The 16742-nt window shown below is 32.5% G+C and overlaps 2 protein-coding genes across 11 annotated transcripts; one reads left to right on the top strand and one right to left on the bottom strand.

The window, feature by feature from the left end:
• Positions 1-3314: 3314 nt before the first annotated feature.
• LOC109816759 (uncharacterized) lies at positions 3315-6137 on the bottom strand. Of its 10 annotated transcripts, none has more exons than XM_020381909.3 (8): positions 5923-6136; positions 5654-5768; positions 5485-5561; positions 5066-5179; positions 4696-4974; positions 4466-4579; positions 3611-3683; positions 3315-3524 (listed from the first exon to the last, which is right to left on the bottom strand). In XM_020381909.3, exons 3-8 carry the CDS (start codon positions 5545-5547, stop codon positions 3487-3489), a joined length of 681 nt encoding a protein of 226 aa, XP_020237498.1. In that variant the 5' UTR covers positions 5548-5561; positions 5654-5768; positions 5923-6136; the 3' UTR covers positions 3315-3486. The 10 variants fall into 10 exon arrangements, with proteins under 10 accessions (XP_020237498.1, XP_029125029.1, XP_020237485.1 ...); XM_029269196.2 differs by having other exon boundaries at positions 5485-5577; positions 5654-5765; XM_020381896.3 differs by having other exon boundaries at positions 5654-5765.
• A 3901-nt stretch (positions 6138-10038) lies between these two features.
• Positions 10039-14534, top strand: LOC109804673 (uncharacterized). The gene is made up of 11 exons (XM_020366507.3): positions 10039-10445; positions 11481-11568; positions 11689-11780; positions 11879-11997; positions 12088-12203; positions 12277-12404; positions 12496-12582; positions 13353-13413; positions 13510-13550; positions 13649-13769; positions 14259-14534. The coding sequence occupies exons 1-11, from the start codon at positions 10102-10104 to the stop codon at positions 14316-14318; spliced, it is 1257 nt and encodes a 418-aa protein (XP_020222096.1). The 5' UTR covers positions 10039-10101; the 3' UTR covers positions 14319-14534.
• The last annotated feature ends 2208 nt before the right edge of the window (positions 14535-16742 follow it).

The raw sequence follows: 16742 nt of genomic DNA, 5'->3' as shown, positions 1-16742 counted from the left end.
ATATTTTTGGAAGCCCCTAACATTTAGTTTAACATATGTTGGAGGGAAATGCTCTAATAAAAGTCTGAGTGACATTATTCAAGATGTAGTTAATGTGTTAATCAGATGGTTAGGTAGCTCAAATTTGCCGGAAGAAATGAGGTTGCTGTCTTTCGAAAAAAAAAAGCCAGATCCAAACACAACAAAGATGTTGTTCCAGTACAAAGTTGAGGTTTCTAATTTTTATTTTTATTTTTTACTTTTTATTTTGGGGGAAGGGGTGGATTGATGCTAGATGATGACCTTGCAACGTCAAACCCCAAGAAAAATCTCAAATCTCCCAAAATCTTTAATTTTGAAAGCAGCATCAAGTAATTGAGTAATGTTTGTAATTTTAGCCAAGTCATTTCCTACCAATACTATATGATCCACATATACTAGTAATGTAGTAAAAGAATTGAGATTACGCATAAAAAATAGTAAATAATTAGTAGAGCATTGTTTGTAACCATGAGAAGTAAGGAAAGTTGATAGCCTAGCATACCACTACTTGCTAGCTTATTTTTGCTTGAGAAAGAACTGGAGTGTTTCACTTTAATTCTTACTAAAAACCTTGGTTTTTATCAACGACTGATCATTTTTGTATGGAATCCTCCTTGAACTTATTAATCTAATCCAAATTGTCATCTTTTCATCTTATTTTGTTTTGAATTTTCTTCTTCTCATTTGTTCTTCAATAGTGATCATTTGAATCCATTTCAGATGGATCCATTCTTTATGAACTGACTTAGGTTTGTATTAGTTAGTCTTAAAAACACTTTACTAAATAATTAAGATTTAAATTGCTTTTTTAGTCTCTTTATTTTTGTTGATTTAGAATTTTGATCTCTTTATTTTAAAATAGAAGTATTTTATCTTTTTTATTTTAAAAAAATGGAATTTTAGTTCTAATATATGTCATGTTACTAAATATCACTCCACTTAAAGTAATGATAGATTATTATATATCGTCAAAATTTAACGATCAATGAACATCAAATTAAAGATAAGCCTGAGGGATAATCATGCTTCCTGTAATAGTCATCTATAGTATGTCCAGTATTACCACAATGAGTGCATAGTTTCCCTCAGCTAAAACCACTTTTACCACCTCCTCTAGAGGGTCCAAATTCTTAAGGATAACCATGTTTCTTATAGCATTTATCCTCCATATGATAATCCTTTACATAATAAGTACAAGACACATTGGATTTGTTAGAGGTTGCATTATTTATAGAACTTGAATGCATATCACTGCCAATAATCTGTCTCTCTTGTTGAACAACATAAGAAACACCTTACTAATGGCAGGCATAGGGTCCATCATCAGTATGTTGGACTTCACATTGCTAAAAGGTTCATTCAAGCCTCCAAGAAACTACATCACTTGATCTTGTTTTTTCCTTTCCATAACAACTTTTAGAGCATCACATGCACATTTTTTCTTACAAGTACACTTAGGATCGAGCCTATAACTCTCAAGTTCATCCCATATCACTCTCAATTTAGTGAAATACTCAAAGACAGATTTATCACCTAGTCACATGGAAGTTGCAACTAAAAAATTCGCAACAAATCACCTTGTGAATATCTAGATTTCAAGTCTTTCCAAATATCTCTCACATCATCCATCCAAAGGACACTTTGATGAATTGATGGAGACACATAATGCACTAACCAAGAAATAACCATGTTATTACTTCGTTTCCATGTTGTATGTAACGAGTTATCATTCGTAGGTCATTGAATAGAACCATCCACGAAATTTGCCTTGTTCTTCATGGTTAACGTCATAATCATCAATGTACTCCAAGAATTGTAATTGCTCGAATCCAACATTGGTGAGACCAATAAAATAGCAAGGTTATCTCCTGGACGCAAGTAGTATGGGCTATGCACATTTAAAGATTGGTTCAATGGAGTTTGTCGATCTTCCTTCCCACTCATGGTGTAAAATAGAAGGTATACAAACCAAGAAAATAATGAAATTGGAAAGGAGAAAGATTACGAACCAAGAAAGGAACAAACCAAAATGATGAACAATTGAAGAACAACGAAACAAGAAAGGAACAACTCAAAACAAATCAAGAAAGGATAAGAGCAATGCAACAGAGCTCTGACACCATATCAAATACGGTGACAGTCATTAAAACAATGAGATTGTATTTGAGAAAGAAATCTCATAGAAGAAGAAAGGAGAAACAATATAATTTTCATTGAATGATTTTTGTGAATGAATAATAATGAAATCAATTAGAGAGATTGCCTTTTATACATACTAAAATAAAACTAACTATAATGGTTAATTAACCACACTAACTAACCAAAGTTAATCAACTAAGAAGTGTTTACAAGGAGTATTTACACGAACATGTACAAGAGTATAAATAAGTTTTAAGTAGCAACTTAAGTCCAATAGGCCCAAAAATAACAAAACTGTGAGTGACCCTACTAAGAAATTATTCTTGTCGCAAGAATCACATACATGACAGAATTGTTCTCGATCGTGACACATTCTTTCCCACTCAATATTTTTTTGTTGTCGCAAGGAGTACATGTAGTACAAATTTGTCAGAGCCATTACAGATTCAATCGACTTGATTTCTTCCTCAACTTGACTCCAATTAATGAGCCTTCCCTTCTATTTTATTGTAATCATTGCTTATCTTGTTCGATTGAGCCTTTAAGTAAAATCTTCTTGAAGTTTCTTGATCCTTGTTCTAGCCAAATATCTCCCCATTTTGAAAATCATCTATTGTTGATCTCTTATATGAGATCTGCATCACTAATTAACAGATTATTAAACCTGTAATACAAGTTCAAAAAAGTATTTTAAGAATTTCTTTACTAAAAGTATTTTATTTCTAATAGAGAAACTCTGAAACATTTCTACGTTATCCGAACAGACTCATTTTATTTTATTTTTATATTAGATTTATCTCAGGTACAACTTATTTAAATTACATCATCCCTTTTCCTTTCTAGCAAACTAATCATTTTCATGACAGCCAGAACAATTCGAACTTGTAACATCCACAATTCATCCGTTATTTAATCAGAAGTTGGTTTATGTATAACTTGAATATTGGAAATTCAACAAATCAATATTTAACCCTAGTAATATTTAATTAGCTAGAAATGTTTTAAGACAAAATTTAAGCCTAGAAATATCCTCCACCCCCCGAAAAATGCCGATATTTAAGCGTAGAATTATTTTTCACCCAAAAAACTCAACATTTAAGCCTAGAAATAGTTGGTCATTGAATGTTTTCACCCAATTAATGAATAAGATAATGTGGTAAAATGGTCAAATCTTATTGGATATTTGCATAAAAATAGTTTATATTGACAATGTATATAAATTAAATTCATACGAAAATAGAGAGAAAACATAAAGATAAATCACGTAACATTCATTAATTGTCATCTCTTTTATATGTCAATAATGAAATCAAAATTCAGAAAGCTTCATCCAACCATGGTCCTCTTCCGTCCTCTTTGCCGCACTACAAGTTGTAAAAATGTATGGAAGTAAGTACAAGGTGTTGAAGAAAATGTTACATTTATACAAGTATAAGAGGGAGGATTTAACCTTGTGCCAGCTTGTTCATTGTGGATGACCACTGCTTTGATGACTTGCGGTATGCAGCTAGTATTTGATTCATCTGTCCAGACAAAATCCAAAGTTAACATAAGTCACTCAACTGATTATCTGTTCAAAACTTCTGTTTGTCTCAGCACCATATTATAGAAAAATAAGGCTGCAGTCCCTTTCACTAGAATGATTTCTGGGCTAGTGTAAGTAAATCTCAGCCTCTTTGGCCACAAAGGAAAGCTTGACTGTTGATCAATGAGAAGTTCATTCGTGAAATGCAAAGTTTATCCTATTCAATACTTTTTATCCCTTTAGCCCCAACATGTCATATCCTATTATCCTATGGTATTACTCGCAATCATCAGGATTCAAATTTGACTTGGTGAAAAGGGATAAATTTATCCCCTAAGATTTTGCACAAATCAACTTTAGTGCACAAACTTAAAATCTTGATTGTGAACAGAAAATTAGAATAAACAACAATTAGAAAACAGGAAAATAGAAAAAAGCCTTTATTATTCTATTGGTGATTTTTTTGCCAAAAATAATCATCACAAGCATAGCAGAAGATCTCTCCATTGTCAGCTTTAATTAAAATATTAACCAGGGTTCAACTTTATAAAAATTAAGATGCAATGTCTAAGGCTTTAAACTTAGTGTACTAAGATTGATTTGGACAGAAAACTTAAGGTAACACGTACCACGACTTATGTTACATGCTATCTTTTACCACTGACTCTGTCGAGTGTGCTCCAATTCAAATTCTCATAACAGACAAGTAAAAACCCTGTTTTCATCTCCTTAATTTTCTATGGCATGATGACAGTTAGGGGAAACGAAAAGTTAGCTTACCACATTTCCACATGAAGAATGCATCGACAGAATAGCTCTTTCCAGAACATACAAATCAACAGCTTTATCTTCCGGTAGAGTTGAAGTGAAGCTCAAGCCAAAATCAATAAGAACCTACACAAAATCCACTTGACTTCTGTAACACAAATTGATAATATTTTTTCTGTTGCATGGCATGAATGGAGAATAATTTGACGTAGTAGGACCTAAGAAGACATGAATGAACTCACCAACTGATTGGTATCATTCTTGAGTAACATGTTTGATGTTGTTAAATCACCGTGAACAAGACCACCATCATGTAGCTTTGCAATTGCAACACCAATTTGGGATGCAATTTTGTCAAGACTCTCTTCATTGGCGCCACCTGACCCGAATTCAAGAAATACATCTTTGACTGAAGGGCCGTTAATATACTCAAATGTTAAAGTGTGCAACACAGCATCCACAGCATACAGCACGGGTGTACAAACCCCAAGCTTCCTTGCTTTGGTCATACATCTCGCCTCCTGCTACGAATACACGCTGGTGAAACAAGAAATGCAACTAAAAAAAATGTTAAATATTGAAAAAATACATTTTTTTTCTTCTAAATCTGACCGCATTTAAGCGCTTGAGTGTCAATTTGGAATCCAAAGTTGGATGTCTGTACTTCTTTGAGAAACGTTCCTTGACAACAGACCTCCTTCCCACAAAAGAAGACTCAAAAATCCTCTATAAAAAGGAATATGAAAAGAGGCATAAGGTTTTGCAGAACAAGATAAACCAGGATTTCAAAAATAAAGTATATGTGTGTGTGTGTGTGTGTGTCATCCAAAAAGGTGGGTAAGAACATGTAAATAAGAAAAAAAATGAAACTTTACGCAAAGGATAAGAATCAATTGCTACCCATGGTGTGGTAACACATACAACTAATAAAGTAGGTGCAGAAATAAAAGAAGAAAAAGATTGAAATTTTACGGAAATGGTAGGTGTTAATTGCTTCTACAAATCCAGGGAGTGATTACAGTTATACTTACAGCTTCAGCTCCTTGTTTGAGCAGGACGAGAGAGCTATCTTTAGAGTCAGTTTCAGTCGCCATAATGTTGAACGTTTCTGGCAGTGAAATTCCCTGTGTTAAACCCTTTTCAGCCCAGAAAGGGAAAAAAAAAAAAAAGATTTTACAATGGAAAAAAAAATGTTGATACTTGAAAGTTGAAGCGTTATTGGGTTGTGGAGTATTGAAGAGATAGAAGAAAAGTTGGAGGGTAGAAGGTGTAGAAATCTAGAAAGAAAATTGATTCACCAACTATGTTCAACCTGCTAAACAATATATAAGAAAAGCGTGCCCTTAAATAAAGAACCAGCAATGAACAATCAAAATTACATGCTGCAGAGCCATTCAAGCTTTTCATCAAACATATAGTGTGCAATCGTGGTAGAACAAAAGAAGAGGCAAAAAACTAAAAGGTTTAACCTGAAACGTTTATGGGGTTTTGGAGTACCGATGAGAAAGAAGAAAAGTCGGAAGGTGCGTATTGTATCGCGATGACTGAAAGCAAGAGAGCTTCCAAGCTGGCTCTTTGAATTAATGCCCAAAATATTGGATTTTAGTATAGTGCTTTTTCCTTTACTATACAGTTAATCCTCCGTATAAACTTAACCTTTGAGATAAAATATGTTTTTTTCTCATTTTTATCAAAATTTTGTTTTTAGTCCATCCAAAATATTTTTTACCAGTTTTGGTTCCTCATAAAATTTTCGTTTTAAAATTTATTCTTGCCATTTAACGTGTAACGCGTTTATTTTATTAATCGAGAGTACAGATGATAATAAAGCGAGATAAGTATGAGTTTCATTATTATTAACTCTATCTTTATTCTCTTCTTTTATACACATTCCCATTCCCATACTCATTGAATATGAAATTTGTATCTCTGTATCTATCGAGTATCAAGTATATTCGTACTTATTTTATATTTGCTAAAAAATTATGTTAATTAAATTTTATTTGAAATAAATTTAAAATAGAGTAAAAGTTACATCAAGTAAATTCTAAAAAGAATTAAGTTTTTAGAAGTTTAAAGCAAGTACAAGTATAGGATGGATATGTATATACTCATCTCGTCCTCGTACTCAATTCAATAAATAGGGTATTATCCATACCTATACTCGTATTCGGTTAAATTCAAACGTGGAATGGAGTTTTGTTCGTTGAAATAATTTAAAGATGCCATACTAGAGAATTTTGTTCTAAATAGGGCAAAAGTAAAATTTGTGAAAAATAGTTTATGGAATCCTTCAACCATTGATGGATGAGAACTACCAATAGAAGGCCTCCATTTTTCCAAGAATCATGATTCTTCAAGTCTTCTAGCACTTAGATAAATATGTTGGTCGCAAATGGTTGTGGAGATAAGGTGTTTGATGAAAGGCTTGAAAGGTACTCTAAGGGTTAGCTCACTTCATGATGGATGAAGGCCACTTCTAAGGTTGATCACTCAAGGTAGAGAGAAAAAAGGAAATGATCGAATAGACCAAGTGACTAAGGAGAGAGATCAAGGCACTAAGGCTCACTCAATATCAATATACTCCAAAATAAATAGCAAATGTGTAGGTGAAGCTAACAATTGGGTCTTTAGTGACACCCTATAATTGGCTCTTTTAGATCTAAGTGTCCCCTTCTTGTCTCTACCTTGTTTGAGTTGCACTAGAAGCTTCTCCACCACTATATATAGGTTGTTTCTCTTGTAAAACTCATTTTTGATCATTTGTATGAGATTGTTGAGTTGCTTGCTTAGATTTCTCTCTCTCAAAAGTCTAAATTCTCTCTTTGATTTGCTTCCAATTCTCTTATCCTCTTCTTAAGAGTGTGGTGAAAGTTGAAGTGATTTATCTTCTACCTTGAAGTGGCACTACTTGAAGAGAGTTCTTCACCTTCTAAGATGAAACTAGAGGTCTCTACCTCCGTTAGAGACCTTGAAGAAGATTGAGAAGTGCCAAGAAACCAAAGATATAAGGAGGAACTTGAAGGAGAAACCATATCAATCTAGTTGCTCCATAAGGTTTCCATCATTGGTCCTTGGAGATAGCTTGGTTTAGAACTCCCAATGTCACCCTTTGTGTGCATGGGTGTATCTTGCATGACTCAATCATCCCAACCAGGCCTTGGTAATATGTTCTCCTAGTAAGAGTGTGTTAAAAGTGTTATCCGACATGTACTCCTAGACTATTCTATGTGTGTTGCTAGCAGCAATACACTATGTGACGTGTGATGTTTTACTAGTGTCACATGCATGATAATATGTAGTCCGTGTCCATTGCATAAACATCTTAATATTATTTGTCATTTAAATATTATGTCATGAATGAGTGAAGTGTGTTATTGTCACTAATCTAACTATGCTATGTATATATGTATATCTTGTTTGTGTTTGGTTGTCCGATTGCATTCTACACTGAACTAGAGTGAGATATTTCTTATTTCCCTTGTTTTGTGTTGTTTCTTTGGTATGTTGTTGTAGGTGATTTACATCAAGATGTTAAGAATGTTGATAATGATGCCTAATCCTTATGGTTAGGTTTATGTTATGATAGAATGTGACATTAGGACTTAGCTAGAATTTACTTTTTTCTCTTGTTATGTTTTAAGACAATTGTTATTTCCTTTGTCCCACTATCAATTGGATTTTAAATTGGTTTTGTGTAAGTTAAAATGTGGTACTTTTTATAACACAACAATTTTCATTTATAATAGACTTTTTGATTTAGTTTTATTTATTTCAAGTATTATGGTCTACGGGGTAGAAGGTCTCACATTTGAGGTTTGATGATGTTAATGTTATAATGATGAATGTTATAATATGTTATGAATGAATAATGAGGATGTATAATGATGATATTTGTATAAGATGGTGTTGATGACAACTTGATTTACAAGAGTGCAAGTAGGTCTCAAATGTCATCCTAGACCTTGGGATTGTTATGGTTGGGAGTCTCTAAAGGGAATGAAAGGTAATTGTGCCTAACTATAATACTTTGACATGACCCTAATAAATGTCCCATAATTTATGGATGGATGGAGAGATTATTATATATGGGGTGGTTTTGTCCCATTGCTCCTAGGTTATCTTGAGTTGACGATGATGAAAATTAGATTGGTACCAAATGCATGCAAAATTAAGATTATGCATTTGCACGAGTCTATATGTTATAGTTGCAATTGATTGTTGTTGATGATAAATGACTGTAGTGGAATTGGTGTATTGAGTTGTGTTGCCTTAAATGTGGAGATGAATATAAATATGTATATGAGAGTTTGAATTATGATATATGTTCGTTTAACTATCATTATGTCTTATATGGACTATACATGGATGAAATGTATTCTCACTCCTTATTTGTTTGTTGTTGGTTGTATGTGTTCGGGTTGATTGTCACTTACGTTTTAGATTAGATACAAGAGGAGAAATTTATGGAGGTGATGTCTAATGCTTTAATGTAAGGTTTAAATATATTTTTAGTCCCTCAAATTTAGGATAAATTTGTTTTTAGTCCCTCAAATTAAAAATTATTATTTTTAGTCCCTGTAATTTTAAAAAATCTTATTATAGTCCTTATATTCAAATTTTGTTAAAAAATTTATTAAATATTATTGCATAAAACCTATCTATTGATGTCCTTGTTAGTGAAAACATTATAATAAATTTAATTAATATTGCATAATTGTCTTAATTTATCACTTTTCGATATGTTATTGATGATTTAAAGGACTAAAACAAGATTTTTAAGAATTACAAAAACTAAAAATAACCTTTTTAAATTTGAGGGACAAAAAATAATTTTATCTTAAATTTGAGGAACTAGAAACATATTTAAACCTAATGGTAATTATGAAATCTTACTCTATAGTGTGGCATCAAAGATAGAGGATTTTATATATTTTTTTAGTTTAATAGATTTTATGTAAATGAGTGATTTGTATCTTGTTTTGATTATTTTAAGAGTTTAATTATGTTTTAATTCAATATTTTTATTTATGAAAATTTTGTAAACCCTTTTACTAAAATGACTAAGTTTAATTTGTTTTTATTAAAATGTTTTTAATTCTTCAATACAAAAATTTCTTATTATAATTTAGGGTAGAAACAGTTACAACAGACAGATATATGAATATTACACCATCACTTTTTCTTTTTATGCTAAAATAAACACTTTTATCTCTTAACAAATACTAATACGTTATACTCTAACAGCTTATCACTTGATTTATGTATTTAATTATTATTTAAAAATTATTACGAATTTTGTTAAAAATAATTACATAATTAAATTAAATTTAATTACTTTTTTAAAAAGTATAATAGTTAAATATATTGAAATCAACTCTCTTTTTCTCACAATAAAAGTAATTAATGTTAAAAAATTTAAAATTGGTGTTCTGGTTCAAACATGATCGCTCTAACAGAGGGGAAAAAAAAAACATAAAAGGTAAAATTCCACGTTGGCCCCCTCGTGATGAATTGGCAACATCTGATTGGCGCAGTGACGAGTGTGCAACAAGACGGAAAGGAAAATAGTCAGAAAACATGGAGCGTAGCAGAGCATAACAAATCTCCCACAGCAGCCTGCGAAAGAAAACAGAACAACCTTAACAATGGGAGCGCGCAAGAGACTCTCTTCAGCAGAGCCACCCCCTTCTTCTTCTTCTTCTTCCGCTAAGGAAAAACCCATTTTCTCAGACCCTCCAATTGCGCCTCCCAAATGGGGTCTCCTTCTGAAGCTCTCTCTCTTCTCGCTCCCTTACTTGTACCTCCTCTTCTTCCACTACCCCATCCAATCTGACCTCCGGAGATCCATCCTCATCAACGCCGGAATGAGCCTCGCCGGATTGTTCCTCACCGTTAAGATGATCCCCGTTGCGTCCAGATACGTGCAGAAGCGGAACCTCTTTGGGTATGATATCAACAAGAAGGGCACCCCTCAGGGAAATGTCAAAGTGTGAGTCTTTTTCTTGATCAAATTTTCATCTTTTTTATATTTTATCAAGTGGGGTTGCTTTGGATTTTGGTTCGAGATCTGGGTTTTTGAGCATTTGGCTGGATTTGGGAGGAAGTTTTCAGTTTGAGTAGGTGTTCGTTTGCTTCTTCTTCGCTTGAGAGATTTATGTTCTACTGTGCTATTCCATGTGATCGTTAATTTCCTTTTTTATCATGTACTTGTTGTGGTGTTCATGGATTGTTCAATAGGTGGATTTTTTTTTTTTAATTTATTTTTGTGAGTTGATGTTGACTAGTACGAGGTTCTCTCTTTTTGGGCATTGAATTGTGATACTTAGTGTTCTGAAACCTTTATGATGTTGCTATGTACCAGAGAAATGCTTGCATTTGATAAAGTGGTAAACACGGATATATGAGTTGTAGCTTGCAGATTGTTTTTGCGTTCTATAGTTTTAGTTGTTGAATTGATTTTATGTTATTTATCCTCCATTCCTTTGTCAATGGAATTCTTTAAGACGAGCGCTAGCAACATAATTCCTGACACACTCTTTATTATTGTTTAGAAATTTCAAATCACAAGGGAGACTCATTAAATAAAAGGTAAGACTTAAAAAAATTGTGATCTAATAAATTTTAGTCAATATTATTTTCAGTTTAGATTTTAAGTGGAAGTGTTATTAGAATATGGATTTCACATCAACAAATGGGTAGTTTTGGCTGATGGTTTAATTTAATAATCAATTATTAGGTTTGGAACTTGTTGCATACAAGATCAAAATGTTTGGGTGTATAAGAGTGAAAAGAGAGTTAAATTGAAAAGATTTAGAGAAAGATTATTGGCGTATATTGTTAAAAGCTATGAAAATGCAGTTAAAGAAGATAAGTAGAGAACAAAACCTTAGCTAGGATTTATTAAATACTAAATTCATTATGTATTTATGTATTTGTGTCATGTTATGCATGCATGGGGAGGATTGTAATATGCTTTCAAAAAATTTTGGACTATGATTTAACTATGCTACATTTTTCTTCGCAGGCCTGAGTCATTAGGCATAGTTGTTGGTATTGTCTTCTTGGTTGTGACAATCCTGTTTCAGTATTTTAACTTCACAGCTGATTCAAATGTAAGTATATATTGTAAGTTATGAATATGGTAAATCTGACTATTTGGTTCGACACTAATATCTTCAAACAGGTATAGAAGAATGAAGCACTGTATTTATAAACTATTTTTTATTTTGCAGTGGCTTGTTGAATACAATGCTGCGTTAGCATGCATCTGTTTCATGACATTGCTAGGATTTGTTGATGATGTCCTTGATGTCCCATGGAGAGTGTGAGTGTATAAGTTTTTATACTTTCTTCTTGGATTTGTGCTTGTTAACTAATCTTAGAATAATCTCGTTTCTGATTTAATGTCATTGTGAAGAACAGAAAATTACTACTCCCATCAATTGCTGCACTTCCTTTGTTAATGGCATATGCTGGACACACAACTATAGTTATACCAAAGCCACTTGTCCCACACATTGGGATAGAGATTTTGGATCTTGGTAAGCTTTCTGTACCTTTATGCAAATGACACTTGAGAAGTTAGTGATTACCGTAAAGATTCACTATTTTGACTTTGTTTTATGAGGCAGGGTGGATATATAAACTATATATGGGGCTATTGGCTGTTTTCTGTACAAATTCCATCAATATACATGCTGGGCTTAATGGCCTTGAAGTTGGGCAGACAGTAGTTATCTCATCAGCTGTAAGTATCAAAGCTTGTAAAAGTTAACAAAATCCACTTTGGTCATGGAAATTGATATACTGTGGATGTACAGATCCTGATACACAATATTATGCAAATTGGAGCATCAACTGATCCTGAATATAAGCAAGCACATGCATTCTCTATTTACTTAGTTCAGCCCTTGCTAGCTACCTCTTTGGCTTTACTTTCTTACAACTGGTATCCACTGATTATCATTCTCATTTTGTTTGAGAACCATTTTCAAGTGATCAAGACTAGTTTTACTAACAGTCTGTTCTTCTATTTCTAGGTATCCCTCTTCAGTTTTTGTTGGTGATACATATACTTACTTTGCTGGGATGACTATGGCTGTGATTGGTATTTTAGGCCATTTTAGGTAAATCCTTACTTTTATCAAAAAATAATCTTAATTTGGTTAGTCTATTTGTTTTTGGTGCAAACTAGGTATAGATATATAGGGGACTCTAAATTTGCACCTCCAGTCTTGCTTTCTGTTCTAAAGGATCAATCATAGAGACAATTATAATGGTCAATCGTCATTTTCATAAGTTGCTAATGATTCCCGTTTCTGGTCTCACTTCAACCTTTCCACTTCATTAAAAGTAATTTGGTGAATATTTTGCTGCATTTTGTAAGAAAATCTACCATTTTTCACTTTGAACGGTAGCTCCATGATACCTAAACTGCAAACAAATGGACCATAGAATTTTGATCTCAACCATAACAATAAAACGTAGATCTTGTGTTAATAACCTTCCAACTGTGAGAGGTTTATATTCATCCTCAAGGAATATTGCTTTCCACCGTAGTAAATAACTATTTCTTTTTTCCCCAAGGACTCCTCCTGAAATGAAATCTTTTCCTTCTTCTGTAATATATTTATAAATAGACATGGTTCTTGAATAAAGTGTTAAAGAATAGAAAGCTTCTAATAATGACTTTCTGAGCCATTTCAACATTCAAATGTTAGCTTTTAGTAGTAGACCAGATTAACCATCTACTAGGATCTTATGTTGAATCCTTGATTAGAGAAAAACAATAATAGTACATTGTTAACTGTTAGCTCATTTGTGTGAATCCATTCCACTATGTTTGTGAACTTGTCTTCTGTGATTTTGATTTCCTGGTAATAATTTTTTGCTTCAGTGAAACACTCTTGATTTTCTTCCTACCGCAAGTCTTGAACTTTCTACTGTCACTCCCCCAGGTTTGAGACTAACAGAATCTTTCCAATTCACATTTTAAATTTGTGATAATTTAAAACTCTTCTGAGCATTGTGACATAAAATATGTTTTCCTCCAGCTTTCTGGGTATATTCCGTGCCCACGTCATCGTCTTCCAAGGTAGGCATTGATATATGTGTTCTAATGATTGTTTCAGACATCTTGCATTTTGCATGTACTTGTTTGGTTGAAACCTCATGTACCTTGTACTCATTCAGGTTTGACCCTCAAACTGGGCTACTGACTGGGACAAATGATGGAACACTTGTCAACTTCTTCTTAAGAAATTTAGGCCGGAAATCCGAAAAGGCACTTTGTATTTATCTTCTCGCTTTCCAGGTGATTCCCACCTCTTTTTTATTCTTATAGCCTGCATTATTTTTTTCTATATAGGTCATGTTTGGGTAAACTTTTTCAGTAGCACTTCTAGGAGGTTAAAATAAGAAGAAAGATGAAATAAACTCCATAAACTGAAATTAGTTTATGCATAAATTAATTTGTAGAAACTCTCTTCTATTAGTTTTTCCAAAATCTTATTTTTAACTCATGCATAATCTAGTTTTAGCTTATGGAAAAACTTATTTTAATTTTAATTTTAATTTTTTTTTCCTAGAAGTGTTTCTAGAAAAACTTATCCAAACAGGCTCATAATAAACTTGCTTTATTTTGTTGAATTTGACTCCTATAATACCGTTTAGAGGAAAAAAGTGCAGGATATTAATCATTGGTTATAGTATCAAAAGAGACAACCTCAATATGTACCAGAAACTACTATTCTGGTTAGAATTTTTTACAACATTGATCTGGTTTTCTTTTCCTTTTGAACAGGCTATTGCGTGCTGTTTCTGTTTCATGCTGAGGTATTTCCTTGCTGGTTGGTACAAATGAAGCACGAAGTGGATGAAAGAAAAATATGGATGAGAACCATGGGAGTGGCTGAATTTGTTGTATAATCCTCATTTTTGTAGAAAAACATAGTGTGAGCATAGGCATAGGTTTTGGTGGGGAAGGAATTTCTTTCGTTATCTCAACGTTGTGTACTGACTATTAACTTAAAGAAATATACCACCAATTGAATTTCTTTTGGTGACCTTGAATTACTAACCTTTTGTATACCAGCCTTAACAAGATAATTTTTTTTATTATTACTGTTGTATGAAAAGAATTTTAATTGCACTTATATTCATCACTATAGGAATTAAGTTCAAGTTTCTCCACGAAAGAGTGTGGATGGTTCAATAAATTCCTAACCCTTTATTTATGAGATGTTTGAATTTTTCCGAATTTCATAGACATGTTGAAGAGAAATGTCACTCCCCTAAGACATGACTTTATTTGTTAAGATAACAGTTAAGGTGAAGCAAGCAACAATGAATCCAATTCATTTTATAAGTTCGATATTACATGTAATTCTTACAAAGGATTGGAATAATGACATACAAGGTAAATGGAATTTAACTTAGGTTTTTTCTATCGAGCATGTTTCAATGTTCTATCATCTATTATTTAAAAATATATATACATACTTAGAACCTATTTCTTAATATTGTATGTAAGCATGAAGTACTTATTCACGGGTTTTTAAAAAATTTAGACAAATGCATTTTTAGTTTCTCAAGTATAATAATTTTACGATTTTAGACTTTTAAATTTTAATTGAGTAATTTATATCTTTCAAGTATTGTAGTTATGCAATTTTTGTCTTCTTATTTTTAATTGAGCAACCTTAATTCTCAAAGTATCACTCACAATTGTGTGGTTTTAGTTTTCAAGTTTCATAATTATACAAACTAGTGGGATTGATGCATTAAGTTCCTCTATTTATTTTTCATAAAAATATAATGAATATGAAATTAGGTTAACTTGTACTCAAATTAATTAACTTTAGTTGAAATTTAAATTTGAATTTTCCTCCTAAAAATGTGTTTATCTTATACCTAAAGGAGCAAATGAGAGTTTGTCACATGACAAGGTTCAAAAGGTGTGATGGAAGTGTGTCAATAGAAAAAAGAGTGTAGAAGTAGGCATGCAAAAAATTTGACTAGCATATGAAACATGTGACTTGGTGAGTTTGTTTGAACTAATGAGATGGATATGTGAGGAAAGTGGACCTCTATTTTCTAGGCCACCACACCCCTCTCTCTTATGGTTCAAGCAAGCCCATTAAACGCATATTCAAATACTAGTTGCACCCCTCTAAATTACTATATACACCTCCTAAGAAGAAAATTACAAGAGCATAAATTCTTACATTATTTGATCCAAAAATACAATGATAGAATTGAGAAAATATTTACAAGCAAAAATAAATAAGAGAAAGTAGACTATTAAAAGTAACTTAAACTCAATAAAAGCTTGAACTTGGCTAAGCATAATTTCATCATCCCTTTTCTCTTCAAGAGGATTTGTCCCCAAATCTTAAGTCTCTTCTTCTATTTTTTAAACACGTACAAAAGATAATGAATTACAAGTATTAGAAGTATTATTTTCTTGATGATTTAAGAGACTTAGCCTATTTATCGTCTTTGTGTGTGTGATAGACCAATTCTTTAGGACTTTTATTTTATTGGGATCCTCTTGAATCCTTTTTATTATATCTAAAATTAAACTATATTTTTTTTATTTTATTTAAAGGAGATTTTTCACTAATAGAGGGAACCTTTTTCTTCACTACCACTAGATGTGGAGGAAGAAGATGTAGTCTCCTTTGGACTACTATATTGATCTATGCCCCTTACTATCATGGTATTCTTGGCGAGACATTGAAAAACAATGTGACTTCTCCCCCAAACACTTAAAATACTCCATGCAACTTGTCCTATAACTAACGTAGGGGTTTTCTTTTTCTTGTGAGGGTTTGTTTTTCTCTCTTTTCTCCTTAGATGGCTCACTCTTAGGGTAATTCTTTGAAGAATACCCTTCCTCTTTATGGTACCTCTCTTTCCGAGGCTTACGATTCCTTAGCTCATTATGGTAGTAGTCATCTATGTTGAGGACATCACTTTGTTCACTTTTGTTCCTGGATGAACTACTAGAATAACTACTACCATACTTGCTTTTGTATCTCAAGATCTTTTCTTCTACTTTTAACCTTTGAAGCTTTAGCTCTAGGAGAGTTTTCTTTTCTTCTTTCTTTCTCTTTTATTTTTTTTCTTTTTCTATTCTTTTCTCCTCTCTCCATAGGTTTAATGCTTTTAGTTCAACCATGAGTTTTGAAAGGATTCCCATTCTATGCATATTGGTTTAGTCTTTTTACTGGTAAATAACACAAAAAAGGGGGGGAAATGCCGAAGCAGCAGCAAAGCAGGATGC

This window comes from Cajanus cajan, chromosome 7 (genome assembly GCF_000230855.2).
Source record: "Cajanus cajan strain Asha chromosome 7, NIPB_CcT2T_4, whole genome shotgun sequence".
Classification (NCBI taxonomy): Eukaryota; Viridiplantae; Streptophyta; class Magnoliopsida; order Fabales; family Fabaceae; genus Cajanus; species Cajanus cajan.
The sequence above is the reverse complement of the archived record's forward strand: the minus strand, read 5'-3'. Positions and strand labels throughout refer to the sequence as shown.